We start from the raw sequence: 23,876 nt of genomic DNA on the forward strand, positions 1-23,876 counted from the left end.
AAGCCCTGGGACACCTGAACTCCTATGCAATTTCTCATCACTAGCCTGGATACCCTGGCAGTGTGAGCAATGCCCCTCATACCTCTGTATCAAAAACATAAGAGAACAAACAATGACAGCACATTCAGAGGTGACTGCTATTGATTCTGGCTCCCTTACATATTACTAAGTCACACAGGAAAAAAGCACCTGCCACACTGAGCTTCTCTTTACCTTCCAGGGTCTTGATAAAACTGCAGGCCCTGGCTAGGTGGGTTTCTCAGTGGATAGAGTATTGTCCTGGCACACTGAGGTCACAGATTCTATCCTGGGTCAGGATACATATGAGAAGGAACCAATGAGTGCACAACTAAGTGGAACAGCTCTGATGCTTTCCTCTCTCTCTCCTTCCCTTTCTCTCTCCCATCCTTCCCTTCCTTCTTCCCCTCCCCTCCTCTCCCTTTTCCTCTCTCCTCCCTTTCTCCCTTCCCTTTTCTTAAATCAATGGAAATATTTTTTAATATAAATAAATAAATACAAATGAACTTCAAATTGCCAATATGGAAATCTCATTTTTATGCTAAATAATAGGACCGAGTTATTAGGTTGTTGTAAAGAGTACATTATAAGCAAAATAGAAGATAAAGCTTTTAGAAGCATCTGTTATTAAAATGGTTCTTAAAACACATCATGAATCTAATAGACTTTTTTTTGCTCTTACAATCAGGTTATATGTGCAACAGTTGCCTTTGGAATGGGGATTGACAAACCTGATGTGCGATTTGTGATTCATGCATCTCTTCCCAAATCCGTGGAGGGTTACTACCAAGAATCTGGCAGAGCTGGAAGAGATGGGGAAATATCTCACTGCCTACTATTCTATACCTATTATGATGTGACCAGACTGAAGAGACTTATACTAAGTAAGTCCTCTTCAGTCTTGTGAGAGTGATAATATACTCCTGCTATTGTGATACTTTTGCTCCAGTTTCCTTAAATACTCCATTTGTGTTTTGTTTGTTTGTTTGTTTGTTTGTTTATTCAGTGAGAGGAGGGGAGGCATAGATAGACTTCCTTATGTGCCCTGACTGGGATTCACCAGGCAAGCCCACTAGGGGACTATGCTCAGCCCATCTGGGGCATTGCTCTGTTGCTCAGCACCCGAGCTCTTAATGCCTGAGGCAGAGACCATGGAGCCATCCTCAACACCAGGGGACAACTCACTCTAATTAAGCCATGGCTGCAGGAGGAGAAGAGAGAGAGAAATGAGAGGGGAAAGGGTGCAGAAGCAGATGGGCACTTCTCCTGTGTACCCTGATGCTGGGTTGACACTCTACAACTGAGCCAACCTGCCAGGGCCTACTTGTGTTTTTAAATAGACCTATATTAAGTTAGGTTCAAACAATTTTATAAGTATGTAAGTACTAAACTCTTAGCAGCTATTTGAAAAACACAAAAACTCAGCCTACCAGGTGGTGGTGTAGTGGATAGAGCATCGACCTGGGATACTGGGACCCAGGTTCGAAACCAAGGGGTCACTGGCTTGAGCCCAGAGGTCACTGACTTGCGTGAGGAGTCAAAGGCTTGACTAGAGCACCCTGGTCAAGGCACATGTGAGAAAGCAATCAAGAAACAACTAAAATGCTACAACTATGAGTTGATTCTCATCTTTTTCCCTTACTCTCTCTCTCTCTCTCTCTCTAAAAAAAACAAGAAAAAAATGAAAACTCATAAATTGGGGGGGTTGCTTTTTTCATTCTTAACTAACCACAGTTGCTTACGAATAGAAGTATATACATGTTCTCAAACCTTGGAATCAGATTGGACACTACCACCCTCATTCATTTTCTGCTTCTTACTGATTTTCTGTAGGAACTTATTTTTTCATAGAACTGCCAAAAATTCAGCTTCGCAAAGATGTTACTGAAAGGAATGTAGTGTACCATGAACTACCTCAAACTAATAGTTTGTATGGTATTCAACAGGAGTCGGGTATTGCTGTGTTTCCCGTAAATTTGAAATACCCTGCCAAGGCTGCATCCATTCACTGCAGCACCATGGGCTCCTTGACGCACAATTTTAGAACCGCTAGCTTCCCCACTGTGACCTCAGGTATTCAGTGGGGTGCACAGCCCATTGCTGCAGTTCCGTGCTATGCTCTCTGGATGTTCAGTTCAATTCAGTTCATGGTTATCTGATAAATACAGTAAATATCATGCAAATCTTCATCATTGCAAATAATGAAGATTTGCAAAAAAATATTCAGCTACTCCTGACAATCTCCATTTATATCTATAGAACAAATATCTTAAGGAACGAACATAAACATTCAGTTAAGTATACTATAGAATGGTGTCATGTTGGTACATAATACTATTAATAATTTTATTTCATATTTAACATATGAATCTATTCTAAATATTTCTGTGATATTCTCTTATATTTTTCTACTCTAATAATGTTTTGCTATGTTCTTCATTTCTTTTAGTGGAAAAAGATGGAAACCGTCATACAAGAGAGACTCACTTTAATAATTTGTATAGTATGGTGCATTACTGTGAGAACATAGCAGAATGCAGAAGAATACAGCTTTTGGCTTACTTTGGTGAAATTGGATTTAATCCTGATTTTTGTAAGAAACACCCAGATGTTTCTTGTGATAATTGCTGTAAAACAAAGGTAAAAATAAGAAAAATATTTTTCTCCTCTTAATTTAGAAAAGGTAGATGAAAGATGGATTTGAGAATTAGTCCTCTCATCCTTTTGAGCTGAGCTCGACCTTTTCAAACAATAGACCTTTCGTTGCTACAAAAATAAAAATGAAACGTTAAATGAGAATCATGGGCCCTAAGGAATTAAACAAGGAAAGATTGCTTTCTCCCCATAGTAATTTGGAATAGAAACACTTTAATATTAATTCTATGAAATAGCTTTAGAATTAGAAGCTCATAAAAAAATATACTGGACCTTGCCCTGGCCAGATAGTTCAGTTGGTTAGAGCATTGTCCAGAAGCACAGAGCTTGCTGGTTCTAGCACATGTCAGAACAGATCAATGTTTTTGTCTTTCTCCCTTCCTCTCTCTAAAATCAATAAAATAAACATTAATACACACACACATACACACACACAACCTATCCAAAATACTGAGGTTATACACATGCACTGATAATTATGGGGTATTTTAGAAATATCATTAATCTGTAAATATCGCCAAAAATCCAATATGAGCAGGTAGAATATTTTCAATTAAACTCTAATCTGTATTTAAAGATCTCATTCTCAAAGGAATTATAATGTGTGCTTAAATTCAGATGAATTAGATTACTCTATAAATTGGTTTTTAAACTATGAAGATTAATGGCAATAACTTCTGGATGAGTTTGCTATCATCTGTCCTAAAAATAACCTTGGGGGGTTGTTAAATTCCATCCTTGGGTACTTTATTGTACCTATTATAGTAATTCTGTGTTTTAATGTCTACAGTTTACAGAGTATTTTCACATTTGATACGTTATTTGAAATGTCTATATAAGGTGCTGGGGATTCCCCAGAGGTTGTAGTGTGGGCTGGTTCATAAACTAAAGGGGAGACAGATGGACATGTACAGACATGTGATTGGTGCAGTTACAAAGACAGGCAGCACCAGCCACAGCAGAGGTGACTTAGTCTTTCTCAGGGTGGAATCTATGCATTCATGGCCATCTCCACCCACCGCGCCCAGCTTAGTACACATTGCTAATCAGGTCACTCATTCAACAAATATTTGACCGCCTGTTCTTTGACAGGCACTGTTCTAGGACTTTGGGTACATCACTGAACAAAATATAAAGATCCCTGCCCTTGAGGATCTTACATTCTAGCAGAGGAAGGCTGAGTACAAACAATACACGTGATAAGCATGCAATAGGGGTAAGAACCGTGGTGTAAAGCACAGCGATGAAAGGAGTCAGGGCTAATGGATGGGATGCAGGCTGCAGTATTAGGTAAGGTGGCCCAGGGAAGTCTTATTGCAGAGATGACATCTGAGCAAAACCTTGAAAAAGGGAGCTTAGCTGAGCAGTTCTCTGGACGTGGACATTCCTGGCCAAAGCCAAGAACAACAGCCTTCAGGTGGGGGCATGCTCGTGCATTTTAGGGACCGCAGGGGAGCTTGTGTGGTTGAGCCGGGCTATGAGTTAGGGAAGAGGGAATGGCAGTAGCTGAAGGGCTGAGTAACTCGAAGAATAGAGTGACCCTCTGCTGAGGTGACTGGGAAAGGCTGTCTGGCAGGGAAGATCAGGTGTTCACTTCGGGGTGTACAGAGTTAGATTTGTCCATTCAATCTAGAAACTCTGAAAAGAGGCAGGTGATATATATGAATTTAGGAGTGGTTAACTTGTAGATGTTATTTAAAGCCATGAGAGCAGGTGAAACCTTCAGGGTTATAAGTTTAGGCAGAAGAGAAGAAGACCAAGACATTAAGAGATTAAAGATAAGAGGAAGAACTAGGAAAGGAGACTAAGAAAGAACTAGTAAAATAAGAGGAAAACCAAGGAAACTTAAGTATTTTAGGGAAGAGGGCACGCTAAGTAGTCAAGTGCTGCTGCTAAGCTCAGTGCAGTAAGGACTGAGAATTCCCCATTGGATTTAGTACCAGAGAAATCACGGTGACTTTGACTTGACCAGGTTCAATAGAGTGGGGCAAAATTGGAGGCAGTGAATATGTAGAACTCTTTCAAGTTTTGCTTCAAGGATGAACATGAACAGAAATGAAAGAGCTGGCAGGGGAAATGGAGTCAAGAAAAACAGTAAACACTTATGTGTGGATAAGAATGTACCTACAGAGGATGAAAATTGGGTAAGGAGGGGAGGATTGCTGAAGCAGTGTCCTTGAGTAGGCAGAGGGGTTGGGATCTAGGATACAAGTAAAGACATGGACTTTAGACAGGAGCTTGGTTAGTTCATGTGTAATAACAGGTAGAAAGATGAGAAAATATAGGGCGGATACTGACGGTAGATGTAGTAGAGGAAGTTTGTGAAATCTCTATTGCTTCAGTTTTTTCAAGTAGGAAGCAAGGTCGTTAGCTGACAGGTAAGAGAAAAGATTGAGCAGAAAGGAGAATGTAGGCCCTGGCTGGATTTTTCAGTGGTTAAAGCGTTGTCCTGATACACCAGAGTTGCGGGCTCGATTTCCAGTCAGGGTTTATATGAGAATCAAGCAGTGAATGCATAAATAAACAAATCAATGTTTCTCTCTCTCACTCTGACTCTAAATCAATCAATAAATTTAAAAAAAAATTTTTTTTTAAGTAAAATAGTCATCTAGTACAGGGGTCAGCAAATTTATCTTAAAAGACCAGAGAGTAAGCCTGACCAGGCGGTGGCGCAGTGGTTAGAGCGTCAGACTGGGATGCAGAGGACCCAGGTTCGAGACTCCGAGGTCACCAGCTTGAGCGCAGGCTCATCTGGTTTGAGCAAAAAGCCCACCAGCTTGACCCCAAGGTCACTGGCTCCAGCAAGGGGTTACTCGGTCTGCTGAAGGCCTGCGGTCAAGGCACATATGAGAAAGCAATCAATGAACAACTAAGGTGTTGCAACATGCAATGAAAAACTAATGATTGATGCTTCTCATCTCTCTCCATTCCTGTCTGTCTGTCCCTGTCTATCCCTCTCTCTGACTCACTCTCTGTCTCTGTAAAAAAAAAACACCAGAGAGTAAATATTTTAAGGTTTTGGGCCTTAGATTCACAGCCTCTGTCACAACTACTATACTACTCAACTGCTATTTTATCTCCAGAGCAGACATAAACAATAAACACATCCATTTCCTATGGCTGTGTTCCAACAAAATTTGATTTACAAAAACAGGCGTACAACTCTTGGGTCGTAGTAATTTGCTGACTCTTGTTCTAAGAGAATGGGGGAGTTGTGGACTAAAGGAGGTAATGGAGGTTAGCTGACAGTGTTAAGGGTTCACTTGAGGTCTGTGGCCATATATTGAAAGTGCAAACAGTCACTGCAGTTGTGTGTGTTTCTCCAGCCAAGTTTAGCTACAAAGGAGCAGACCTGGGTGGGGGGGAACTTCATCTAATCTGTTCTTTTTTTTTTTTCTTTTTTTTATTCAATGAGAGGAGGGGAGGCAGAGACAGACTCTTGTCTGCACCCTGATCAGGATCTCACCCAGCAAGCCCACTAGGGGACGATGCTCTGCTCATCTGGGGCATTGCTCCAGTGCTCAGCAACTGAGCTCTTATTACCTGAGGCGGAGGCCATGCAGCCATCCTCAGCACCCGGAGCCAACTCACTTTAATCGCTGCAGGAGGGGAAAAGAGAGAGATGAGAGGGAGAGGGGGGGAGGAGCAGATGGGCGCTTCTCCTGTGTGCCCTGACTGGGAATCGAACCTGGGGTGTCCACACGCTGGGCTGATGCTCTAGCCACTGAGCAAACCTGCTAGGGCTGCATCTAATGTGTCCTGTCTTGCAATGTAAAGTGGCCTAAATGCAGAGGACTTGGAGGTATATGAAAGGTCGTATTATAAGGATTGGTTATGGAATTCAAGCTGATTTAGGCCAACATCTGAAGATGAGGATCAGTGGATAGGCAGTTCCAATGGGTTGTTGGGGTCACAGTCCTAGATGTTGTGAATTAGAAAGGTAGGAAGTGGTAGTCAGAATGAAGAGCTGCTATTATTAGTTTGGCAAAAGTAGAAGGTGTGACCATTGGAGTGAACTAAATCACCAAGAAGGAAGGTGGAAATGATGTTGGAGAGAGTGACAGGGCACTCTTTCTTGGTGATTCTAGATAGAGCCTCAGAATCACTACCAATAGTTCATATAGAACAAGAAACTTGTTAGTCTTTCAGTTGTTGAAATGTGGCAGATGAATAAGGACTAGAAGATGGAGGAACTGCATGGACAGAGTCATAGAAGATGACAGCTTTGGAGAAAGAAGCCAGGTGGTTGGTCTTACTAGTTTGCAGAACTAAGATAGATGAAAGCAGCAGATCAGATAGTGATGGGGGCTTTAGAAAATAGGCAGAGTTTGGATACAACTGTCCAAAGAAGAATGAGAAAGTGAACTGACAGGAGATAATTAAATGGATAGACTGTGGCACCAAAGACCTAAAAGAGATCATAAAATCACAAATTTGCATCTTTTTCACTCCAGAAGTTGCCAGCCAATAAGTGACAGACCACTGTAGTAGGAGGTATAAAGAGTGTTTTATTGGGGGTTTTTGTTTTGTTTGTCTTAGTTGAAGAATATTCTTACCTAACATGTCATTGAAAGATAAGATGTATGTCTATGAAACAGGAATAAAATAAATATAGTATAATGCAGTGCTAATTGTTCTTAGAAAAGAATGAACATTTGAAACTTCCTCAGTTTTGGGCCTGGAAATGGTTTATTATACCACTAGTTAGTATTAAACCCTAGTAATCCAGGTACCATTATTTTAACTATAACAAAAGGTAATCTCTTTTTATTCACAGGATTATAAGACACGAGATGTGACTGACGATGTAAAAAATATTGTAAGGTTTGTTCAAGAACATAGTTCATCACAAGGAACAAGAAATATAAAACCTGCAGGTCCTTGTGGGAGATTGACTATGAATATGCTGGTTGACATTTTCTTAGGTGAGTCATCTGTTTTATTAGTTTGCGTTAATCATTTGAAATTAAATATTTAAAGAATTCATTACAAGTACATAGAAAAAAATCTCTTGCCTGACCAGGTGGTGATGCAGTGGATAGAGCATTGGTCTGGGACACTGAGAACCCAGGTTCAAAACTCCCGAGGTCACCAGCTTGAGTGCAGACTCATCCGGCTTGAGCACAGGCTCACCAGCTTGAACATGGTGTTGCTGGCTTGAGCGTGGGATCATAGGCCTAACCCCATTGTTGCTGTCTTAAGCCCAAGGTCACTGGCTTGAGCAAAGGGTCACTGGCTCAGCTGTAGCTCCCTGGCACATATGAGAAAGCAATCAATGAACAACTGAGGTGCCACAGCTGTTGAGTTGATGCTTCTCATCTCTCTCATCTGTATATCCCTGTCTATCCCTCTTTATCTCTTGCTCGCTAAAAATAAATAAAATCTCTTGTGTATTTTTTTTTTACAGGGACAGAAAGAGAGTCAGAGAGAGGGATAGATAGGGACAGACAGACAGAAATGGAGAGAGATGAGAAGCATCAATCATCAGTTTTTTGTTGCGACCCCTTAGTTGTTCATTGATTGCTTTCTCATATGTGCCTTGACTGTGGGCCTTCAGCAGACCGAGTAACCCCTTGCTCAAGCCAGCGACCTTGGATCTAAGCTGGTGAGCTTTTGCTCAAACCAGATGAGCCCGTGCTCAAGCTTGGGATCTCAAACCTGGGTCTTTCCGCATCCCATTCTGATGCTCTATCCATTGCGCCACCACCTGGTCAGGCTCTTGTGTATTTTCTTATAGAACCAAAAGGTTTCAGAATAAAACCTTTTTTGAATAAGAAAAGAAAGTCAGTTTTTACAAATTATGCCAATTATTTTTTATATAACTTATGTAAGTCATAAGATGAGGAGTTTTCACACACAAAAAAGAAAATTTTTTTTTTGTATTTTTCTGAAGCTGAAAACGGGGAGAGACAGTCAGACAGACTCCCGCATGCGCCCAACCGGGATCCACCCGGCATGCCCACCAGGGGGTGACGCTCTGCCTCTCCAGGGCATCGCTCTGCCGCGACCAGAGCCATTCTAGCGCCTGGGGCAGAGGCCAAGGAGCCATCCCCAGCGCCCGGGCCATCTTTGCTCCAATGGAGCCTCAGCTGCGGGAGGGGAAGAGAGAGACAGAGAGGAAGGAGAGGGGGAGGGGTGGAGAAGCAGATGGGCGCTTCTCTTGTGTGCCCTGGCCGGGAATTGAACCCGGGACTTCTGCACGCCAGGCTGACGCTCTACCACTGAGCCAACCAGCCAGGGCCAAAAAAGAAAATTTTAAAAATAGAGAGAGGCCCTGGCCGGTTGGCTCAGTGGTAGAGCATCGGCCTGGCGTGCAGGAGTCCCAGGTTCGATTTCCGGCCAGGGCACACAGGAGAAGCACCCATCTGCTTCTCTTCCCCTCCCACAGCCAGGGCTCCATTGGAGCGAAGTTGGCTTGGGCGCTGAGGATGGCTCCATGGCTTCTGCCTCAGGCGCTAGACTGGCTCTGGTTGCAACAGAGCAATGCCTCAGATGAGCGGAGCATCGCCCCCTGGTGGGCATGCTGGGTGGATCCTGATCAGGCACATGCAGAAGTCTGACTGACTGCCTCCCTGTTTCCAACTTAAGAAAAATACAAAATAAAAAAGAGAAGGAGAGAGAGAGAGAGAGAGAGACCCTGGCCAGTCAACTCAGTCAGTTAGAGCATTGTCCCAAAACACCAAAGTTGTAGTTTCCATCGTGTTCAGGGCATATACGGGAAGTGACCAATGAATGCCCAGCTAAGTAGAGCAATAAATAAATGCTTTTCTCTCCCCCCCTTTCCTCCTTTTATTCTCTCCCCTTCTTCCCCTTTTCTCCCCCTTCCCCTCTCTGCCCTTTTCCATCTTTCCCCCCTTCCCCTCTAGCCCCATCCCGTCTCACTCCTTCTCCTCTTCACCTTCCCATCTCCCCTTCTTTTCCCCTCTCTCCTCCTTTCCCCCTCCCCCATCTCCTCTCTTTCTTTCCTTCTCCACCCCTTCTTCCGTCTTTATAAAATCAATCAATAAAAATAATAATAATAATAAAACTTACACACAAAAAATAAGTAAATAATTTTTTTTTAATTCAGTGAGAGGAGGGGAGGCAGAGATACAGACTCCTGCATGCTCCCTGGCTGGTGTCCACCCAGCAAGCCCACTGAGGGACGATGCTCTGTTGCTCAGCAACCAAGCTCTTCTTTAGTGCCTGCAAGCAGGGCCAACCCACTCCAATCAAGCCATGGCTGCAGGAGGGGAAGAAAGAGAGAAGAGAGAGGGGGCGGATTAGAGAAGCAGATGGGTGTATCTCCTGTGTGCCCTGACTGGGAATCGAACATGGGACTTCCACACGCCAGGCTGACGCTCTATTAGCCAGGGCCAAAAAATAAGTAAGTTATGAGACTTACACAGTTTTCGCCTGAGTTAGTGGACTACAACTTGCTTAGAGAATTGACCGTTAACTAACTTTCAGTTTAGGATGGCAGCTTGAGCATAAATATCAGTCCTTTTTTGCTTGAGGCCCTATAAAATAATAATAATGAAATAAAGTAAGGAATTAAATCTGTTAACAGCATAGAGAACCAGAGACCATCCTCACATTGGGGAAATGGATGGAAGCATGTTGACAAATAGAATGAGTGCAGTAAACCAGGATGCAAAGTAAATGTAGGAGTAAGAACAGACTAGGACTATCATCCAGGCAAAGCCCACTATCAGTCGGCCTCAGACTTGAAGTCCAAACGTACAGGCAGTAGGAGGGAAAGCAGGAGAGGCACAGTAGGAGGGGGCAGTTGAAAGTGCCCACACAAGCACTGTATCAAATACAGCCTGCCAATTATTGTGGAACAAAAATAAACTACCAAAAGTGTCATTTCTCTCCTCCCCTTCCCTTATTAAAATGGTATTCAAGCCCCAACTGACCCTTTGAGTTGTGAACCCACTTAACATACATGATTAAACCTGTCTTTTGACAGTTTAATTTGCAGGTCCCCAACTACTCAACCTACCAGTAGAGAAAGTTTTTACTCCCTAACTCTTTATTGTTGGTATTCTTTATTTCTTTCTATGAATTTTTAGTGGGGTTTTTTTTTAATTTTCCATTCATGAGGGAGAGAGGGGAAAAGAAGGAATGAGAGGGAAGCATTGACTCGTTCCACTTAGTTGTGTACTCACTGATTGCATTTCGTGTGTGCCCTGACCTGGGGATCGAACCTGCGACTTCTAGTGTGCAAGGTTGATGCTTTATCCACTGAGCAACCCAGCCTGAGGAGTAGAAAAGCAGCTGGGTTAGGGGCAGAGCCCCTGAGTGGCAAGTGGGGGGCACTCAGTCCACCTAACGTCTGGTCCTACCTGCTTACTCAAAAGCAAACTTGATAACTGGATGTCTCCATTTATGGGAGGAGTTTGGGGGGGGGGCATAGACCTAGACAGACAATAATAGGAAATCCACCTAAAAAGTTTAACCTGCCCCTGAAGTTTAACTATCAAGAGAGGCACCAAATAAGTAGGACAGCAAATCAATCTCTCTCTTTCTCTGTCTCTTCTCTCCCCATCTCTCCCTTCCTCTCTGAAATTAATAAATTTAAAAAAAAAAGATAGACTTGTCATGAACTGTTGCTCAGCTGTAACAGTGGGAGTCAACATACAGACTTTAAACATGCTTAGAAACTGTTGGAAAGGGCAGTGAGACTGGGGAGGGCAACGGTGGGACAGAGGTATGTTGCTTTTAATTATAAACCCTTCTCTACTATGTTTAATTTTTCCCCATACATCACATTAATTAACTATATAAAGCAAATTAACAGGTTTGGGGTTTTTTTATTTGATAGCCCAGACTGAAGTAGGAAGATGGTTTGCTTAGCTTCTCAGCTGTTTCCTCGGAGGATCTGCTCATTCCTGAGGATAAAAGCAGCTTTTAGTATTGGTCTTCCCTTTCTGCATTCTTGCCTTGTCCTAGTTTGGACCTTTTTCAGGGACAACAAAGGGTTGCAGATAAAATAATTTTTTTATAGGAGTGATACGTGATTACTCTATGTTGCAATATGTAGAAAACCAAAAAATACAAATTTCTTCAGAAAAAACTGCTAGTGTTGTCATGTGTGTGGTTACAATCACGTTTATATTGTGCGTAAGTTTATATCATTTTTATATAACAAGATGTAAGCATTTAATTTTTATTCTAAAGTAGTTTTTAATAATTTATGTTTGATCATGTTGATGAAATGTATCTAAGTAGTCCTATATTAGGACATACTTTTTTATTTTATTTTATTTATTTATTTTTTTTTTTCTGAAGCTGGAAACGGGGAGAGACAGTCTGACAGACTCCCGCATGCGCCCGACCGGGATCCACCCGGCACGCCCACCAGGGGCGAGGCTCTGCCCACCAGGGGGCGATGCTCTGCCACGAGCGACCAGAGCCACTCTAGCGCCTGGGGCAGTGGCCAAGGAGCCATCCCCAGCGCCCAGGCCATCTTTGCTCCAATGGAGTCTTGGCTGCAGGAGGGGAAGAGAGAGACAGAGAGGGAGGGGGGGGTGGAGAAGCAAATGGGCGCTTCTCCTATGTGCCCTGGCCGGGAATCAAACCCGGGTCCCCCGCATGCCAGGCCGATGCTCTACCGCTGAGCCAACCGGCCAGGGCCTTTTATTTTATTTGATTGATTGATTTTAGAGGAAGGTGGAGAGAAAGAGAGACAGGAACATCAATCTGTTCCTATATGATCCTGACTGGGGATTGAACCAGCAATTTCTGCACATTGGAACAACGCTCCAGCCAATAGAGCTATCCGGCCAGGGCAGGAATATTTTTCTATTACAAATATTGTGTATTAAATAGCCTTTTAAATACACCTTCAACTACAGCTTTGATTGTACCTTTCGTTTAGATTCCTAAAGATGACTAAATCAGACATTTTCCTGACACATTCTTCAGTTTCTCATTAGTTCTTTTATATTTTTTAAAAATTATGTTTTATCTAGCTTTTTAAATTATCCTCAGCACTAGGGTTGGTTCATATCACCCAGCTCACAATTACTAGGGCAGTCAGTAGTCCTGATCCTATAATGTGACATTCTAGGGATACAAATCACTTGAAGAAAGTAAGACTTAAATCATTCAACATCTGTGGCCTGAAGGCAACTGAAATTTATAATAATGTAATTATTTGGAACTCTTAAAATAGAGCTAACGCTTGCCTGACCTGACCTGTGGTGGCACGGTGGATAAAGCACCAACCTGGAATGCTAAGATCACCAGTTCAAAACCCCAGGCTTGCCTGGTAAAGGCACATATGAGAGTTGATGCTTCCTGCTCTTCCCTCCTCTCTCTCTCTTTCTAAAAATGAATAAAATCTTTAAAAAAAAATAGAGCTAAAGCTTTATAAAGTAACTTAATTCTGATTATAATCAGTTTCACAAGGCTTCCCTAGGTTGTTAATACTAAAAATTGTATTTACAATGAAGGTGTTAGTAGTTACAGCAGCTGACTGTGAAACCAGAGATCCAGCCCAGGGGTGCTTCAGCCCATGGGGGAGGTGGGAAGTGTGCAGTCTGTGGAGTGGTATGCTTCAGGTTTGAAATCTGTGAGGGTGATAAAAAGTATGGACTTAGATACTTTGATTATAAATGAGTAGTGATTTCAATACAGGACCAAAATTAATTGTCAAAATTTTTTTGTGACTAGATCAATAATGCAGTTATTCTAACAGAGCACAGTGAAATGAAGCTATTAAAGTTTATAAAAACTCCAATCTGTCATTTCTTTGCTCTAATGTTATTTTTATGAGCTATGAATGCAACAGCCTAGCCCTGGCTGGATAGCGTGGTTGGTCAGAGCATTACTGAAAGTACAGAGATTGCCGGTTCAATTTCCCGCCAGGGTACATGTAGGAACAAATTGATGTCTCTCTCTCTCTCTCTCTCTCTCTCTCTCTCTAAAATCAATTAAAATTTTTTTTTTTAATTTTCATGCAACATCCTAAATGACAAACTTTCTTTTGTGCTTTTTCTGGTCAATTTATGTTATAAAAAGATGAGGAGCCTGACCTATGGTGGCGTACTACATAAAGCATCAACCTGGAACACCGAGGTCACTGGTTCAAACCCCTAGGCCTGCCTGATCAAGGCACATACAGGAAGCAACTACTACAAGTTGATGCTTCCTGCTTCTACCCTCCCCCCTCTAAAAATCAATCTAAAAAAAAGATGAAGAAAAGTACATATAACCATAGAAATTTTAGAGTTCTACTCAAATATTCTCATTTTATGGGAATGAGTATCTGTGCCATGGGTTTTCCTTTGGAGTAGATTACTTATTCCATTTATCCAGACCTACCTATAAATGACCTTTTCAGCCTCATTCATTAGAGGGTTATGATATACTTACATTTTCTAATCTTAACTTCTTTTATCTTCTCATCAGGGAGTAAGAGTGCAAAAATTCAGTCAGGCATATTTGGAAAGGGATCTGTGTATTCACGACACAATGCTGAAAGACTTTTTAAAAAGCTGATACTTGACAAGATCTTGGATGAGGACTTATTTATCAATGCTGTTGACCAACCCATTGCCTATGTGATGCCTGGAAGTAAAGCCCAAATGTTACTAAACGGCCAGTTGAAGGTATGGTATTTTAAATATTTGTTTCATTCTATTATTTCACAGTGAGTAGACAAAAACATTACTGCAAATTAAACTGTCTTTTCCAAAGCTTATAGATATTGAATTTATTTATACTGTCCTATATCAATATATTGTTTCTCTTAATTTGCAAAGGGATCTTAAAATTGAATCCAAGTAATGTAATATCTGTTAAAGTGAATTTAATGGGCTATCAGATCACTAAATTGTCACTTGTTTATAAAATATTTACCAAGAAGCAGTTCTGTGCTGGCCATTGGAAATATAAGGGTGGAGAAGACATAGCCCCTATTCCTAGGGGCCTTACTGTCTACCTGCTGTAACAGAAATATCCCCTCAAAATGCCATTAAGTATTAAATTAAAGCCCCTTTTTGGATACAAATGAGCACACACCCACTCCTGCGATCTCTCTTTCTCTCACACAAAGGTAGACTTCATGGAAACGGAAAATTCCAGCCGTATAAAAAAACAAAAAGCCTTAGTGATGAAGGTTTCTCAGAGAGAAGAGGTGGTTAAGAAATGTCTTAGAGAACTTACAGAAGTCTGCAAATCTCTGGGAAAAGTTTTTGGTGTTCATTACTTTAATATCTTCAACACTGTCACTCTCAAGAAGCTTGCAGGTAGGTGGGTATAAGTCTTCTCTTACGTGGCACAGTTAGTAGGCAAAAGTTCATCTTGCTTAGAAACTTTTTAAGTGCATAAATATGTCTCAGTCTTTTGCATTATTTTCATTTAACCGCTCAATTGAAAGCTCAGAGAAACCATTCAAACTTATTCTTGAGATAAAATATACTCTAAGTTATATACATTACTTTGTTATTCAGACACATGATAAAATTTTGATTTTGTACTTTTCTCTAGTGCTGAATGTTAGAATATGGGTAATTGCAGTCTGTAACACCAGATGTTACTTTGATGGCTTTGTGTCCATTTTTAGCTTGTCTTTATGGTGTGTAGCTATGTTATGTACCGATGTTTTTGCAAGGGGGAGCTAAGTTCCTTATGAAAAGAGGTTATGTTTTATGCTTCTTGAATCCAGAGCTGACGCTTTACTAGGTCTTCAGTTAATAAATACCGTTTCCTGAGTTACTGCCATGGCTTCAGATAGCTCAACCTAATTCTAATAGCAGAGTCCCTGAAAAATAAGTTGTCACATACTTATAAAAATTCACATTCAAAACCTGACTCTTCCAAATCATTTTTTGACTTGGTTGACCATGTCTTTGTTTTCCCTTATGTCATTGAAAATGTTAGTTTCGACACTGCCTTTTTCAATGTGTTCCACCATTTTCCCAAGTATTTTCAGCAGAATCCTTGTTACTCATTCTGATGTGATGGTCTCGTTTTTCTGAGGGTAGCACAGAGTGCCAGGGTTGCTCATCTTCAATGACACACATATAACACTGCTTTATTGACTTTAGGCATCTTCTTTTTCAGCTTGTGTAAAGTATTGGTTGTTGTGTGCAAAAAAACTATGGAATTGTCATTTCCTCAAAAACATATTTGCTTTATTAATGCCAAATTTATTCCCCATTTCTCTGTTTTTGAGGTTTTCTGCTTTCAGTCACTTTTTCAGTGCTAATCAGAGTCTAGTCTTTCGTAGACATTATATGTGTCAGTGAAACTCAGCATGTCAGGTAGTAGCACTGCGGTCCCGCTGTGGATGCAGCAGCCACCACAGTACTGCTGCCATTCAACCATCAGCATTTGTGAGACCCATCTTGACTTTAGGAAAGTCAAACTGTGAATAAGTGTATCTTAGAATTGATAGAATACAGTGTTGTTGTTGTTTTTGTTTGTTTTAGTGAGATTAGGGGAGATACAGAGACAGACTCCCGCATATGCCCCAACTGGGATCCACCCAGCAACCTGTATCTGGGGCCAATGCTCACAACTGAGCTATTTTTAGCACCTGAGACAGAGACTCCACAGAGCTGTCCTCAGTGACTGGGGTCAACATGTTCAAATCAATTGAGCCATGGTTGCGGGTGGGGGGAAGAGAGAAAGTGAAGGGGGACGGGAAGGAGAAGCATATGGTCACCTCTTCTGTGTGCCCTGACCAGGAATTGAACCAGGACTTCCACACGCCAAGTTGACACTCTACCGCTGAGCCAACCAGCCAAGGCCAGAATACTGTATTTTGTATCTAGGCTATTAGTGTCATTCTCTAACTGGTCTCCTTAACTTCAGATATGCACATGATACACATTTCAATCTTTCAAAACCTCTGCTGAAACTCCAACAGCTCTCCAGATAAAGTACAAAGTCCTGAATTTATACTTGGATCTGCATTTCTACTTGCCTTTCCCACTTTGTCTTCCACTAACTTTCTCCATAAACCTTCTAGTTCATCCCAAAGGTCTCGTCCTTTTCCTCTAAACATAGAAATTATATAAAAATCACAGACTTGAAATCCACTCTTTGCTCAAGTCAAATATGTAGGAATTATGACTCCCTCACTCCCCATAGCCAGTGCATCAATGACTCCTCCAGACCAGCCTATGAAACGCATCCGAATTCATCTCTTCTGTCTCCATTGCTACATCCTGATTCACTGCATCCTCGCTTGCTCCTCAGTGGCTCCCACTGGACTCCCAGTTTCCACTTTTTCTTTTATAAACCATTTTCCATACAGCAGCTAGAGTGCTCTTTAAAATGACAGGCTTGTCCAGCTAAAAGACTGATGTGCCATCTATATGCAGAGGACTCAACAGCCTACTTGTTAAAGTCAAATTACCTGCCTCACCCCACAGGCTGAAAGACTGGAGGAAGAGCGGGTTTGGGTTGGGGGGGTGGGGATATATGAATTCAGTTACAGTCTTCTTTTTTTTTCCAGAGAGAGAGAGTGAGAAAGAGACAGGAAGGAAGAGAGGGAGAGAGGGAGGAGAGAAATGAGAAGCATCACTCGTACTTGGGTAACTTTAGTTGTTCATTGATATTGCTTCTCAAATGTGCCTCTAGCAGGGGGCTTAAGCCTAGCCAGTGACCCCGTGCTCAAGCCAGCGACCTTGGGATCATGTTGATGATGCTCTACTCAAGCTGGCAAGCCCATGCTCAAGCCATTGAGCCCGTGCTCTAGCCGGTGACCTCAGGGTTTCAAACCAGGGACCTCAGTATTCCCGGTCTTCTCTCTATCCGCTTTGCCACTACCTATCAGGCGAGTTACTGTCTTCCTGAGTTGGATACACAAGTCTGGAGTGCAGGGGAGAAGTCAGAGCTGGAAACATGAATGTGGGTGTTCTACGCAGTCTTTATTGTGAGAACAAAGCAAAGTCTGGTTAAACTCTGAGGCGCAGTGTACTGGTGTCCTCTCCAGTTTCCCCACATCCTTTGTTCTCCCTTCCCTCTGCCCTAACTTAACGTACCTTTGCTGCTAGAATTGGATGATGGGTTCCTACCTTCTGGGTCTGTCTGCTGCCTCTGTTGGCACCAACTGCCTTGTAGAAGGTTGGCCTAAGTGCCTGGTGCTCTGCAGTTGGTTGGCACTTAACAAATGTGTGCTGAATGGGTGAATGAGCATAAATTCAGTGGGCTTTTTGTTGGTGGTAATTTTAATTCCTGATTTTATGTTCATGCACAGAATCTTTATCTTCTGATCCTGAGGTTTTGCTTCAAATTGATGGTGTTACTGAAGACAAACTGGAAAAATATGGTGCCGAAGTGATTCCAATATTACAGAAATACTCGGAGTGGACATTGCCAGGTTCAGTATACAGCCAAATAATGTGTTTTCTAAAAGCCTGTTCTAATGTTAAGCAATACATCTCACTGAATTAAAATTTTCTGGTTTCTGGGTCGTGTTCACACTTCCTACACCTTATCACACAGATGCCCAGGTGTTCAGGGCTGCCCTCAGTGGTGTGCCAGGCACCTCTTTTAGGACACTGGTGCTTAGGCCCCCTGCGGGATGCCAGCTACTGAAACTGCTAATAGGCCCTCTGGGAGATGCTAGCTACTGGAACTGCTAATAGGAGGACCTTTCAGCCCAAAAGTTGCTGGTTCTGTTAAGGCAAATGCCCGAGAAATCAGGAAGGCTAGGTGCAGTGCCCCGGCCTGCCCCACCCTCGCAATCTGTGGTCCTTGGCAGGCCACAAATAACCTCTTTGTGTTGCAGTTTTCTAATATGAGGAAGGAACATGTTATCTGAAAAGCATGTGTAGAGATAAAATTTTTAAGAGTGGAGTTTAAATATTTTGGAAAAATGAACATGGAATTTAATGCTAGATAATCTTATTGTTATTAGCCATTGAAAGATTCTGCCCGAGTCAGTGAATCATTAGCAGATATTCCCAAAGGTTACATTAGGCCTGTCATAGAGTACCTCTAATTACAGACCTCATCACAGAGCTATAAAAAGCACCGACTAAGAGAAAATCTAGAATAAAGAAAGATGTAGACAGGACAAACACAGAAGTCTTACTTCCTCTTCTAACCTACTGCCACATGATGAGACACAGCAGACAGGCCAAGTTCAATGTTTTTTCCTGTTTCTCTACGGGATCACCATAAGCGTTTCTCCTCGAGGCTATTGGAAATGGTAAGCAGGCTGAGAAATGAGTGAGCAGGTGTTTCAAATTCTGTCTGTTCACAATCATTTTTAATCCATTAACAAAATGCTGAAAAGTAGGGTTTTCATGAATTCCTCTGTATAGTTATTCCATTAAAAGCCTTGTTTTAACTATGCTGACAGTTTCTTGGTAGGAACTTTGTGTTTGTTTACTATAATAACTTGTTACTCTGTGGAAACAGCTAGTGGTGACAATCACTGTCACTGTTGAAAGACAGGCACTGTGCCAGCGCTTTGCCTATTTTATATCACTCAGTTCTCACACCCATTTTACAGGTGGAAATGGGTGAGACCTTTTCATTTCCCCAAAGTCCTGTAGCTGGGATGACAGCACTCTTTGCTCCAGATATAGTGCCTTTCTGTGTGAATCAGTTTTGGAGGGACAAGGCCCTTCCTGTCCTTTCTACCAGGCAGCAGAGCTGCCTGAGGGTGAACCAGACCAGCCAAGAAATACCTTTCTTTGTTAACTAGAGAAGGACCTTACTGACCTGTAGGAAAGTTTCGTGATCTTTCAGTGTGTTGGGATGCAAATACCTGTGTAAAATTACCACATTTGCAAACGTGTGCTCTATGCAGACCCATTTCCTGCATGGTTTGTGAAATGTTCACAACTGTTATGCAAAGAAGTGTTTGTCTTTGAAGAGTAAAATATGATCTGGAATTTTCTGATGTTCATTTACTAAGTAACTGTTGCTTAAAGGGCAGGTCTTTATATTGGGTTATTTTTCAGCATGTGTAAAATGATAAATAAAACTCTTATATAGCACATTATACTTTTCAAAGTGGTTAACAGGATTAACTACCCAAATAGGCATAGGTTATATGCAGCAGAGTATGAACTAAACCTGAGGTCTTTATTTAAATTTAAAGTGTCAGATTTTTAAATGGATTCTGATTCTCCTTTAAAAAATAAATTTCCATTGAGCACACTTTGGGGCTTGTGAAATAAAAAAAAAGAAATGTTCAGTTTTTGCGGAATCGTCAAATCCATGTGACGAGAAGACACCAGGAAAGCAGGTAGGTGTCAGCTGATCTGCCTCGTTTTGTGCATCTCTGTGTAGACTAACAGCCCTGGGACCAGTGGGGTTTCTTCGCTAAAAGTCTGCATTGTCATTTGTAGCTGAGGACAGTTGCCCGCCGGTGAGCCCATCCAGCAGCAGAGGCAAAGGGAGAGATGGCTCTGAGGAGTTTAATGAGGAAACACCCATATCTTCTCACTACTTTGCAAATAAAACCAAAAATGAAAGAAAGAGGAAAAGGGGACCAGCCTGCCAAAGGTCTAAAAGGAGAAAAACTGGTTTCAGTGATTTCAAGACAAAAGTGTAAGTTCTGTGACATGTTCTTCAATGTAGGGTATAAGGGAGGAAAGTACGGCTGTTCTGGTTTTCTCCAAGCATCTGTTAAAACAAGCCATTATTAAATGTTGCCTCTATAATTAATGAAGTAAAGATTAAGGTTTGATCCAAAACAAGACCATTTGCTTCAGATTTTTAAAATATCTACTTCTAAGTCAGTTATCACTCAAATTTTCTAGTTTGCAGAAATTCCAATTTTGACCTTAACTTGGGGAAAAATTTGTTTTTATCTAAAATACTGTAAATCTATAAATACTAGCAGAATAAACAGGGGATTCTATTTTCTTATTGCTTTTACATTTCTGTCAACCCTTGCTACATTTTTTTGTGGCAGAATCTGTGGGCCTCTACCTGCCATTCATTCATACCTGGGAAAGCCAACCTCTCAGTCTATGCAGGGCAGTGGAGAGGAAGCCACAGCAGGAGAGCCAAAGGGTCAGGCAGCCAGGCCTTGAGGGGCTGCATGAATGGCTTCCATTCTCCCTTTTGCACACGAACCTGGCCCCTGGCCTGGGACTTGTCTGCCACAGGGCACTGTCTGCACACCAGGGGGGAAGAAAGATAAGTATTGTGAGGTGCTGGGTGATGATCTGGGCAGCATTCATATTTCTTCATAATTGCACTGTTTCTGACAGCCTTTTTCCTGTCTTCTGCAAGGACATCCTCTGTCCTCGCCATGTAGGTAAGGTCTGACAGGCTTGTGACCATCCCATCAGTCTGGACATTGGCCCCAGATAACTGCATATTGTCACAGAAATGCTTCCAGAAATGGGAAACAAGTCCTTAGTAAATTTTTGCAATCTGTTGGGTGCAGTTTTTGTACCTCTGTTTCTTCTGGGTAATAAAAAAACAAAAATTGAGTGAAGGAAGAGAGGGGAAGGCAAATGTTACCAAATTGTCATTTTCTTTTAAGTCCATAAACAAACATCTTGTATGCACTGATCCTTCTGCCAGGGTACAGAAATTAAAGGCATTAGTAAATGTTAGTTTAATTTTGTGGTTTTTAATGTGTAAGTCACCAGCAGATGTTCTTCAGTGGGGACATTTTATAATGAGTATTATGGGTAATACTCATTTTCTCAGGAGCCCTCACAGAGTAAGAGTCCTTAAAAGACATCTGGAGCAGCCCCCTGGGGTGATGAGAAACTGAGGCCGGCCCTGGGGAAGGCTTATGAGGCCTTACCAGCCTGGTCTCTGCTTCCCAGGTAGGATTGCACACTGGCTTGCCCACGCCTTCCCTGAGCACTTTTATCTCTGCACCGCATCCATGCAGAGTCCTTTAAAACTACACTGCTCACAAAAATTAGGAAATATTTTATTGCTTATGATTTTCTCATTTTTACTGGTTAGAACAAAGCAAACCTTATTTTAGTACTCATTACCATTGGCTCATGTATTCAATTTCCACAACTTTTGTTTATAAGAGTGAAGCACTTTGCCCTGTAGCTTAGAACCTGTTCTAATAAGAAGTAGGAAAGCTCACACTTGTCCAAAAGCCAGTCCCAGTGTTGGTGCTGGTTTTTAATTAGCCCATGTGTCTACACTGGGATTCTTCTCTGATCCCTGCTGGCTAAAACCAGAAAGTTTTGTAACTTCCTTTTACCTTTGTAACAGCCTCTTTGTAGATCTGTACTTTATTCTTCTTGGTTTTTACCCAAGCCTCTCTGGAAGATAGTTCCCACAGTTTCCACCCTGCTCACCTGGTTGAATCTCTGCACAGTGACAGAATAAACACGGCTCTTGGCTAGGGACCTTAACTCTCTGCCCTGACCTCAGCATTTTACGTCTTCAGAATATCACAGTGAATGAGTAGTGTTCTGGGCTTCGTAAGTGGGGATAAAATGGATGGCCCGGTGAGATGGAGGCTGCTGTTGGCAGATTTGCTCTGGAAGTCAACAGAAACAGCAGGTTTTTGCTTGGGGCTTAATTTCTCAGCAGGAAATCAGCATAGGGAAATTAGAGGCTGCTTCTCTGCTGGTTTTGCACATCTTTGCCAGTTCTGCAGTAGAACTGCCCTGGAGCAAACCACTCTTTGCCTAGCCCTAGCCCCACCAGGATGCCGTTACCACCTCCTGAATTTCAGAGGTGGGAGGCCACTTGCCTGCCTCAATGCTAAGGAATTAGTGTTGGGCAGGAATTCAGCATGGTTGCAAAGCAACAGGAAATACTTGTGTAAGAAAAGGCTTCTATAGAGAAAGCTGCCGGCTTTTATCCTTGTAAACATGTGGCCCTGTGATTTTTTTTTAATGTTTTATTTTGGTGGGAGGAAAAAAGAATAGCCATGATCAGGCCAGTGAGGGAAGTGAGGTGCTGGAAAGACTTTGTAATAGACTGTGGCAGGGGCTTCTTCCCTGGCTTTAAAGGCAACGAGTGGGAGGTGCGAGCACACAGATCGGGGAGTGTAGGCAGTCCAGCAAGCTGCTGGCGACGTGGCTGGGACAGGCATGCCAGACCCGAGCGGCTCGAGGCCTCTCAGGGAACCACATCTGCAGCCTTCCTCTGGCTGGGGCTGGGCAGGAAGAGGCTCCACTCTGCTCCGTCCAAGCCCCACACTCCCAGCTACCTTTCTCTGGACTGTTCAAGCACAGTAATTCCAGAGTGTCTGTTATCTGGGCGTTTGGAGCCTTAAAACAAGTACCTTCGCTTTCTTTATTTAGTCAGAATAGACCTGGGAATGTGGATTTGGGCTTTGTTGTCCGGAGTGAGGAGTCTGATATCAGCTGTGAAAGGTATGGTTGGAGAAAAGGCACAAAGATTGGCTTCAAGTCATAGAATTCAGAAACAATCCTTGACATTTTAGGGAGACAGCTTTGTCCGAAGAGCAGCAGTCTTTCCTCCTTGAATTGTAAAGGAAACTGACCTTTCCCAGGGGCTTTATAGGCAGAGAGACACATAAGATCACAGAAAATCTTGGGCTAGGCAGTTCTTTCAGGTTGAGAGAAGAAAGACTGTTCACTTTGGGTTTTATTTAACATTTCAATTTTCTTTGTTACATTTTAGGGGGTCCACCACATGCAGAAAGAGATCTCCTAAAACGAACCCCTCCAGCACATTTGGGTCAAGATCAGCTGTGCGAGGTTCTCAGGCAGCACCAGGAGACAGTAGAAAATTGGGGATTATGGCCCCACCAAAGCCTGTAAACAGAATGTTCCTAAGGCCTGCCTATGCATTTTCTTCATAACAATCAAATCTCAGTGTACAGAGATCTTGTTTCTTGTTTGTCAGCATCTGACCATCTGTGAACATAAAGCTGTTAGTTTCTTACACCAGTTGTATTTTTTACCCATATCTATTAATATTCAAATAAATGCTTGGGGTGACAGTTCTTATTTTTTAAATAAACATTTTCTTTTGAATAAGCATGATTTCTGCCACTGCAAGCCTTGTGGCTGTTGTTTCTGAGAATGTCTGAAGCAGCAGCTGAATCATCTCAATCGGAGTAATTCTAAGCATGACGTGAAACAAGTTGAAGGAAAAGACGCATGGGACATTGTAAAACAAAGTTTCTGTAGAAGATGTAAACAAAATTAGAAAACAGAAAATGAAGGAAATTGATAAAGGATTCATATCTGTAATATACAAAGAGTACCTATAAATCATTAAGAAATGTCAAACCAGTAGGAAAAAGTATGAATAGGCTCTAAGAAGAAGAAATAAAAATGAAA

At 42.0% G+C, this 23,876-nt stretch overlaps 1 protein-coding gene across 3 annotated transcripts in view; it reads left to right on the forward strand.

Moving 5' to 3' along the window:
- Nucleotides 1-23,645, forward strand: part of BLM (BLM RecQ like helicase) — a 125,834-nt gene extending 102,189 nt beyond the window's left edge. For 2 of the 3 annotated variants that reach the window (XM_066238694.1, XM_066238695.1), the window contains 8 exons: nucleotides 707-902; nucleotides 2,468-2,658; nucleotides 7,451-7,598; nucleotides 14,071-14,270; nucleotides 14,717-14,909; nucleotides 17,870-17,992; nucleotides 19,977-20,178; nucleotides 23,212-23,645. In XM_066238694.1, coding sequence (XP_066094791.1) covers nucleotides 707-902; nucleotides 2,468-2,658; nucleotides 7,451-7,598; nucleotides 14,071-14,270; nucleotides 14,717-14,909; nucleotides 17,870-17,992; nucleotides 19,977-20,178; nucleotides 23,212-23,392 — 1,434 coding nt within the window. In that variant the 3' untranslated portion in view covers nucleotides 23,393-23,645. Of the gene's footprint in view, nucleotides 1-706; nucleotides 903-2,467; nucleotides 2,659-7,450; nucleotides 7,599-14,070; nucleotides 14,271-14,716; nucleotides 14,914-17,869; nucleotides 17,993-19,976; nucleotides 20,179-23,211 lie in introns of those variants that run through there. The other variant, XM_066238696.1, reaches the window with a different exon arrangement.
- The last annotated feature ends 231 nt before the right edge of the window (nucleotides 23,646-23,876 follow it).

The sequence above is a fragment of the Saccopteryx bilineata genome, chromosome 7, assembly GCF_036850765.1.
Source record: "Saccopteryx bilineata isolate mSacBil1 chromosome 7, mSacBil1_pri_phased_curated, whole genome shotgun sequence".
Taxonomy (NCBI): Eukaryota; Metazoa; Chordata; class Mammalia; order Chiroptera; family Emballonuridae; genus Saccopteryx; species Saccopteryx bilineata.